The sequence below is a fragment of the Monopterus albus genome, unplaced genomic scaffold (genome assembly GCF_001952655.1).
Source record: "Monopterus albus unplaced genomic scaffold, M_albus_1.0 scaffold11.1, whole genome shotgun sequence".
NCBI lineage: Eukaryota > Metazoa > Chordata > Actinopteri > Synbranchiformes > Synbranchidae > Monopterus > Monopterus albus.
The window spans coordinates 2490684-2500303 of record NW_018127891.1 but is presented as its reverse complement, the minus strand read 5'-3'; the positions used below and the strand labels follow the sequence as shown (position 1 = coordinate 2500303).

General features: G+C 42.1%; 1 protein-coding gene across 6 annotated transcripts in view; it reads right to left on the bottom strand.

Annotated features, from left to right (window-relative positions):
• cadm4 (cell adhesion molecule 4) overlaps window positions 1–9620 on the bottom strand; it is a 145653-nt gene that overhangs the window by 25721 nt on the left and 110312 nt on the right. For all 6 annotated transcript variants that reach the window (XM_020590097.1, XM_020590098.1, XM_020590099.1 and 3 more), the window contains one exon: window positions 4135–4281. In XM_020590097.1, coding sequence (XP_020445753.1) covers window positions 4135–4281 — 147 coding nt within the window. The remainder of the gene's footprint in view (window positions 1–4134; window positions 4282–9620) is intronic.

The window sequence follows — 9620 nt, the reverse complement described above, 5'->3', positions numbered from 1 at the left end:
TGGACTATCCTGCATTTGACTGTATTCTCTTTGCATCTGCTTTATTCCTCTGTAAGCCCATTTCTAATTAGTGTCTGGCATTTTTATTGTTCATTTTATTAGGTTTTAATCAATTATTGTTTTACTTGCTGTGAAGCACTTGCTAACTCTTTTGAAAAGCGCTAAGCAAATAAAGCTTATTACAGAGCCAAAAATAATTTATTTAAGCTGCTAAGCTGAGTGCTGCTTCCCCTTGAGTCATTGGGAGGCAGGCTAAATACTATAGTTGTACACAGTGTAAACACGGCAATTCAGACTATGGGAAACAACCAAAGGCTGAAAACAAAATGAGCTACAATTGCAAACCACCTAAAGGAGAAGAAAAAGAAGGGACAGTGGCAGGCAAGATGAGACGAGGTGAGCAAGTAACAATTTTCCTTTTGTTACTGAAGAAAGAATATAATCAATGACAAGAAAAATGCTGATAATAACAAATAATGCTAATAACTGTCTGTTGGTGACAGTGGTTCGATGTCCATGGACTCTCATAAATACCTTAGAGACTCACTTTGTATCGACTAGACTGTGAAACCTCTCCCTTGCTCTCCATCTCTATTGTATTCTATCCCTCTCTTCATTCTTTTGTGTTGGCTTTGGCTCTCTGAGGGAACAGCAGACACTTCCTTGATGCACCCAGCCATCTCACAGCATAATTCATCACAGCACAGGCACTACAGTTTAGATATTGACTTTTGTCTGTGCATGTGCATGTGTAAGTGCCTGTGAGAATGGAGGAGTAAAGAAGAATGAGAGAAATAGACTAATATAGCTACATAATGCGACAGGCGGGAAAAAATAATATAGATAAAGACAGGAATCCACAGAAGACTGGGAGAGTAGCCCAGAGCGATGGAGTTAGTCCACTCTCCCTGGAAGTACACACACTAATCTCTCCACCCCGCTCCCAAAATATCCCCTCCACCGGATGGCAGCAAGAGCATTGTTAGAGCGCTATTCCCCACAGATAGGTAAATCTTTTCCCTTCTCTTTGCACTAAATGGCAACTAAATGTCAGACTTCTGTTCAGGTCCAAGTTCACCTTTATTGTTCTAGCTCATTTGCATGCTAAGGAGAGCTGGCAACAGAGGAGAGAAAGAGAGATATGGACCACTGAGGAGAAAGGCTCCATTTGGTTAGTTCCACTGCTCTATTATAGCTATCAGTCCCCACCATCTCATAAAACACACCCCTGACTGGTTGCCCGCTTGAAAACCAGGCAGTCTAATTTATGGCACTTACATCAGTGACTCTATTTGGGCAGTTAGCGCGGAATCGCTAGGCACAAAGGCCTTAGTTTGTTAGCCTGATATCTGGGTGGCAGATGGGCAATAGGCAGAAATGGAAGGGCCCTACAGTGAGTGATGGAGCAAATGTGGAGGTACAGAGCCAGAGTGAAATGTAATTTATACTCCCAGAAAATGTCCCCAATGAGGCTTTTCTAGGCTTACGGGTGCCAAATTAGTTACAGGAAGCCATCTATACTTTATACCTTGCCTAACCTTTGGATCATTTCCCAGTGCTGCCTCTTTCCCCATCGCCTGGTGCTCCCTCTTCTTAGTCGCACTATTGATGTGTGTCTTTCTTAACACTCTGCCCTTTGTCTTATTCTACCCCACTCTTTTCTTTATCCTTCTAACTGTCACACCTCTTCTTCCTCCTCACTCTGATTAGGCTTCATCGTGCTTTCCAAAGGGTGCAAGTCCACATCTCCTGGGAGAGCAGGTGGGGCAGCTCTGTTTAAATACTTAATGAAACTTACCAGTAGTGCTGATCTTATAGAATTGGAGGGAGAGATGAACACAAGGTTTCCCGAAGCAGCGACCTCCACTACCCAATTAAGGCTGCTCCGTGATCGAGGTGACTAACAAGTGAGGAAACGGCGTGTAGAACAAAAGTATTTGGAAGTTGTAGCAGTGAAAAGTGAAAGCAGCTTTTATGTCTTCAGTATTTTAGTCTGATCTTGACATATTCAGAAAATCTTCAGTTCTACTTTGACACAGACTGTTGCAGATGGGGCTGCTGATTTTCTAATCATTATAATTACAAGTGCTAGAACATGTAACCATTAGAAATGTGTTCATGTTCAAACTTTCACATACAGAAAATAATGCCTAATGTTTGTAAATATAATGTACATGAAATATGCCTATGCAATAAACATGAGTTACAAAACTTTTGCAATTATTTTCAGCCATAAAAATTTCAGGTTCAAGTTTTCTCTAGCAGTTCTTTTTACCTTCAAGAATGCTAATGATGTGAAAGTATTGCTGCACATTTCCTTTTTAATTGCTCCTCATTCATGTCAAGGTGCAACTGCAAGGTCAGCTACAAAAAAATCACCTCTGGATCTGACAGCCATTCATTTTCTTGACATTTCCACAAGTCTTTTCTTTAACTATGATATTATGGCTGAGGATATGCACTACAATAGACTACTAGCACTTGACTTTATATGCATTTTAATGTACAGATGATGACTAGGCAGCCAGTTTAAGGCATGTGAGACTGGCACTTGTTCTAATCATCTCAAATCCATCAGAAAGTTACAAATGTCACAATATTTTGAAATGAAAATGTGGCTGACTCATGTTCAGTTCAGTTCAAGTCAGTTAAATTAAATGGAACGCAAGAATGTTTGAATGAAAATTGAAAAATGTCACCCAAGTAATGGTACAAGACTAAAATAGTATAATGTGAAAGTGTCCCATATGTAAGCTGCTTTGGAACAGCTTGACCGATGTTAGTTCAGCAAATCAAATATGCTTGCATTTGCATCAAGATGGGAAAATTAACACCTGTCACACAATTACAACTGCAGAACAATCCTTTTCCAAATTATAAAAAATCAAAACAAATTTTGGAGTAGTGAGGTGCAGCAGAGACTGACTGGGCTGACTGTTCAGTCACCTGAGAGAATCATAACTTGGGATGTAGCTACACCACTGAGGAGTTTTCACAAAGCTTAGTTTTCTGGATGAAAGTTGTCACCTTGAAGGTGCTCTCTCAAAGTGATTTGGGCTGTTCTGCCAACCTGTTAGAGATTATTTCTGTGGCTATGTTTATGAGCTCTGCAGAATGTGTTCATCATATGATTTGGGAAAAGCTGCTGTGCAGAAAAGCAGCACTCAAGTCAAACCCACTGAATCCAACTATTTGCTCGTTATAAATTAAACTTTTCACTATCTTTATTTTTCACATCTATATTTTTGCTTGCTTTTTTTAATTTGACGTGAGGAACTTTCAGTTCAAATGCCCCAGTCGATAACTGGCATATGCTACTGGTTTCACATAGTTCTGTCTCTTAAAGCTGAACCACCATATGTATTTAAATATATTCAAATTCCCTCCCTTGCCCTTAATTCTAAACAGTTACAAACCACAGCTTTACACCACAGCCTTAAGCCCAAGGTAATACCTTAAGACATTTACTGCATACATTACATATATTATGGGGCATAAATGACTATTGCTACACTACAAAACACAATGCAACATTTTGCTTCATTTAAGCTGGCACCCACAGACTGCAAAGGCAGTTCTTAATATAGGTGATATTGTTGCTCCGTTTTCCTAGTAGTACTAACAGCAAATCTTACTAAGGTGGCAACTTTTGCCCTTAATTAGATAAGAAAAAACATGAAGTGTTTACCTTATCCCGAGGCCCTAGATGAAATCTGCCTTCATTATAACATTGGTTACAGAGATAATTTGCCATAAAGCCACCTTTAAAAAATCATGTGATTGTCAAGGTCATGCTCTAATGAGGGACTGTAATAAGCTCTGATCTCATCACTGGGGTTAACAGTGGATTATGCAAAGAGCTTCGAACTATGCTTTTAAAACAGTTAAAGCAGTTGCACTGTTAAACTTATAAAACCATCTTATAAATTAAGTCTGTGGTTATCTGACTTTTTAATGTGGAATCGCTTCAAAGGCAAAGTGAGGACATTTTGCAATAAGAGAAGTATGCGTGAGCGTTGGTGAGTCATTGCTAATGCGTTTAAAAGGCTGGCTTCAAATGTCACCGAGGGCAAATGGTTAGACACAGATAAATGAAGTTTGTCTGAAGAGACAAATAGGTGCACAGATACACACCTCGCGTGCCGTTGAAGAAGAGGGTCTGCCGGCGAGGATTTTGGATAACCACGATTGATCCATCGTAGTTCTGCAGTCTGCAGGAGATCTGGGCTGTACCTCCCTCCAAGACAGTCACATTCTCTGCCTGCACCGCCTGACAACGGGCTGAGGGAGAGAAAGATGGACGTTAATGGAGTGATATAGAGGGTGGACAATGGAGAGGAAGAAAAAGAGAAGAGGAGAATACAAGAAACAAATGTGGAGAAAAAGAGGTGTTCAATTTGCACCTCACTTGAAATAGAATCTCTCACAACAAGGTGCTTAAACGTCCTTCATTTACTCACTATTCATTATATGTAAAGAGAGTAGGAGACAGCGTGAGAGGGAAAAAAAAAGAGAATAGACACTGAAGGACTCTATAAGCAAGAGGGTCCTTATGAACAATGTGTTCTTATGACTATATAAAAAGGATGATTATAATTATTGCCATTCAGTTTTACATGCACAAACACATACATACAAACAGCCCTGTTGCCTCTGGCTAGTCTAACAGAATGCATCAGCACACACATTGGAATACATAATGCCTATTAAAACTCTAAGTGGCTGCCAGTCTTGAATTTAGATACACGCCAGTGCGCACACACACACACACACACATGAACACATACTGTAAACACTGACATAGCTGCATATGGACCAACCCACTTACACAACGGCACACAAACAGAAAACAGTTTGGACTGTGCCCCTGCCGCCACCTTGGTGTATAATAACAGTTTCAACTGCAGTGTCACCGTATGAGTCTGTCAAAAAGGTGGCAGAGTGCAGAGCAGTGAGACCATGCGCTCTGGAAAGCACATCACACATTCTCAATGCCACTTCTCATGTAGGTGTGAGGTAAAGCAAATGACTATGCTTCATTAACCCAGTGTAATGATTTTTTTTTTTACAGGTATTGGAAAGTTCTGGGGGATTATGCACCCGACCTAGACACCTTCATAAACAATCACATGTACATATACTCCAACAAGTATACACTTACAAATGAGGATGCACAGAAATTTGTGTGCATGCAATGTGACACACACAGAACTTGTTTGGCCACTAAATCCAATGTTTTTTTTGTTTTTTTTTTACAAGGGGGCAGAGAAACAGCAGGGAGCCTCTTTGGCAGTGCTGACAGTTCAAGAGTCATTAATGAGGAGGTTGATTATGCTCTGATTAGAGCACCATTGTTGCTGGTGGGTCAGGATGTTGGCATGGCTTGTCACACCTCCTGCTGAGCACAATGGACATTGAGCTCTGCTGCTTGAATTCAAATGATTTGCAGAGCAATTAGTCATATGGCTCTAGCCAGGAGTGGAATGTGATTGCCTTGAAGAGAGCACCAGCTTGTTGGGCTCCCCAAACTAGTATTTACCAATTTGCATCCCTATTTGCATTCTCTCTCTTCCTGGCAATGTGTTGGCCATGGGGAGGATTTAGAGAAAGAACAACATCAATATTGAAGCATGATGATGAAGCAGACAATAAGGAGTGCCGATAAAGATAGCGGGACTGTATATATTTCACTGACGGGTCTGGCAATGTCTCTGAGCTCTGTAAAGCACCTTCAGAAGGCAGGAAATGTTGTGAGACAAACAGATGGTGGCTGCCATAGCAGGAGTTGCTGACTTGACTGTTTTGGCCCAAAATAAATGTCTATATCTGCAGCCGAGCATGTCCTACGTTTCTGTGTGAGACCGTGTGTGTGCACACAACAGACATGTGTAGCAGGTGGGCATATGCATTGGGTGAGCATATGCAGGGGTTGGCATATTGCAATTAAAGAACTTTGACATCATCTGAACCTGCCAACTTCATCCAAATTTAATTCTCCTCTTGATTTTAATCTCCTTTAATGAAATTCTCAAAGCCTACATATTCATCACATCAGGGGAAACTGAGAGAAACAGTGGCTATTGAACTGAGGACAGAATGACACCAAGAGGGGATAAAGACAAAGGGGACTCTAATACTCTATGGAGCAGAGAAAAAAAAATCTCGACAATTACCACTAATTGTAGTCATTATTGCTCCCATTCTCTGCATCAATATTGTGATTCATATCGGGGGCCATCAGGGTCTGCCACCGCCATCCCATTTATTTTTCTAATGGCTGTTATTACTCATCACTGTGGCAACCGGGCTAGGCCACCATTGTTTTAAGCAGTGTTAATTGTAGTAGTGCTGCTGTGCATCCTGACAAAGTCCGTATAGCATCTGCGTGTGATTAGTGACCCTTAAGAGCAACCGGAGGATGAGGTCTTGATGTGGGAAAGCAATCCCCGAAAAAGACGTTGGTCAAGATTTTGCTTCTGGAAGGAGACCAGAAACACTAATTAGCTGTCCATTTGTACACACACTTCTCCTGACAGCTGTCAACCCTTCAAAGAATTTAAGAGCAATGGCATAGCGGTAAAGTGCAAAGAACATCGACAAAGGAAAATAAAAATAAACCCATGGTTGCGAGCAGGAAGACTGGCTTCCGCTGTCGCCTGCTGAGAGTGCCACCCAGAAACACCTGCTGGCTGCTGGTGGATGATCAATCTGGGCAAAGTGAACACGGGGATGGGGAGATGGCGGGGGGGACTGAGGGCTCTAACCAGGAAATGATAGCAGGGAGTTAGGAAGTGATGGTTGGGTTATAATAATGCAGCTGGCAGGGGCTGGACGAAATATATGAGAGATGACGCATATTCTTCTATTCCCACTCATAACACAGCTGGGTACAGCACTTTAGTTTGACTGTAGGTTTTATAGGCTGCCATTCACATCAAGGCCATGAGCCTGTGCTTCTGATCACCAGCACAGTAAAGAACAGAAATTGAATGCGAAGGAGGGGGAAGGAATCAACCTCTGTGACAGAGGTATTAATCTGGCCCCCATTAAAATTTGTGCCCATAATAAAATACTCCACAAGCGTTGAATCATATTAGGAGAGAGAGTGCAATCGATACCATGGTAGTGCACTGACGGCTATGATCAAAGGACAAATAAAACAGGAGGGGGAGCAAAAACAATCACTTCTCTCTCCAACCAAGCGGGGGCAGTATTTCATAGGAGTGAACTGGGATTTCTCATCATTTCAAATGCCTCTACCCCCGCTGTCATACCCCCAGAAAAAAGGACCCTTTATTTATTATGGCAATAGAGGTACAAGAAGGGCCATCATTTCAAAATACATAAACAAATAAATAAATAATACGCGTGCAAATTCATAAGACAAGGCTGTTCAGGGGCCCGTGCTAATGGTCCCGCAATGGGGTTGAATTATAAGCCAAGGGAGGCAGGGGATAGAGGGACAGAAGGAGGGGATGAAGGGAGATGTGGAGAGTTAAAAGAGGGGGATTTGGGAAGCAGCCAGGTGGACTCCTGGCTCACCCTTGGTCATGGTAAATTCTAGAAAGTGTCTCAGTAGTGCAGGGTTAGTGGGCTGAATTACCGCCTTGCTGTGTCTCTCTCCCTCAGTTTCACTCTCCCCTTATACCTCTCTCCCCATGTCTTTGAGAGTGAAGAGAGCAAAACACAGAACAAAAAGACAAGCCGCATAAAAGATCAACTGTTTCCATTTGCCCCAAACAAGCCCCATGTATCTTTGAAGCAGTGCGGTCACTGTCTCCCTATTCATTATCTCTCATTATCTTTCATTGGGAAGTGGGCCAAGAGCTCATGTTTTCTTTGCATGCTGGCCACAGATTTACAAGGGAATCAATGCAGGAGACCACGATACACAACCCTTTATGTTATTACTGCTTTAATTAAAACAGTTACAGCATCTCATAGTCTTCACTCTTATGGGGTCAGCCACTGGCAACTTCTCCATCTCTTCTCCTCTGGTTGTACATTCTTCTTGTTATCCCCTGAGTCTGCGAGGCGAGCCGGTTTCTATGGTATGTATGCAAATGAAGTTTGCAATGTTTACGTGTGAGAGCATCTATATGTGTGTGTGTGTGTGTGTGTGTGTGTGTGTGTGTGTGTGTGTGTGTGTACAAACACTTGCTCCAGGTTAATAACAGAGTGGTGGTGTACTCACTCTATGAAATAGCTGACTTTGAGGTTCTTCTCCTACATACTTCCCTCTGCAGACCCACAACTCTCCCCCATTCCCTCTCTCCCTTTCTCCTCCCACTCTAAAATTATCACTCCATCACTCCCAGGGAGCCAGAACTCTACCAATCAAATCCAGTGCAAAAAAAGCACTATCTATAAATAATACATAATCCTTTACAAATCTCTTTCTTCTCTCTCATTACCTTTGTGCGTCGTTCTCTCCTGTCCTCCTTTTCTTCCATCTCATCTGTTCAGCTGTTCTTCTCATTTTCTTGTCTACTCCACTTGCACTTAGTCCTGACTAATCTTGTTCTTGACATTTCCCTTCTTCTCTCTTTTAAACCCATGGTCTCTCCATCTTCTCTTCCCCACCTTCTGCCTAATCTAATCTTTGATTCCTCCTTCCTTCACCAGTCTCTTCTCCTTTCTTCTTTCATTTCTCTTCTTCTCTTCACCCTTATCTTTTATTGCATTGTCGCCACAGTGAATCATCTGTTGCCACACTGACGATTCGCATGGTGAAATTTGGCATGATTTGTACACCGGATGCCCTTTCTGATGCAACCCTCTCTATTTATCCAGGCTTGGGACCGGCACAGAAATCACTGGTGTGCAACCCCTGTGGCCAGAGGTTCCCCGACTGGGAATCGAACCCGGGCCACAGCGGTGAAAGCGTTGAATCCTAGCCAATCTCCCTCATCAGTGCTGTCCTAAAAATCCCAGGAAAACTGTTGCAACTCTTTCTTTCATTCTCCCCTGTTAGCTGCCATCTCTTCACTTCTGTCCCTCCTTTTTTTCTTCATACAGCCCCCCCAAAGGTGTCCTTCCAAGCTGCAATATGCTTTCATTCCCCTTGCAATCTCTCTCTCATTTTTTTCTCTTTTGGTGACTCAGTGGGAATTTTTTCTTGCCTCTTTGCTGGTTCTATCTCCACACTCTGCTTGGATAAATGTGATTTGTTCTGCAGCTCAAGTCTGCAGCATAATCATGCTGTTTTTATAGTGTGTTCCGGGAGGGTGGAAGTCAGGGAGAAAGGGAAAGACACAAAGAAAGTGAGGGGAATGATTGGAACAAGAGGACAAAACAAATGGGAATGGAAGACTGAATATCTCAGTCCCCCACTTCATCTTTTCCTTTACCTTTTGTTTCTTTTAATTGTCTGTCATATAGCTCAACACTCTTCACTTTCTACCCTCTCTTTATTCTCTCACTGTCTGTCTGTCTTAATCTCTCTCTGTCTGGCAGCAAATTCAGGCTTTCTCTGATCTGGCTTTCTCTCCAACATCCACTGTTGTGCTGTGCACTGCCAATCAACAAAATCAGTATAACATTGTTTCTTTTCACTCCTGAACTCTTATTAGAAACATTTACTTTCATGTATTTATATTTTTCACATTCTGTTTTTAACA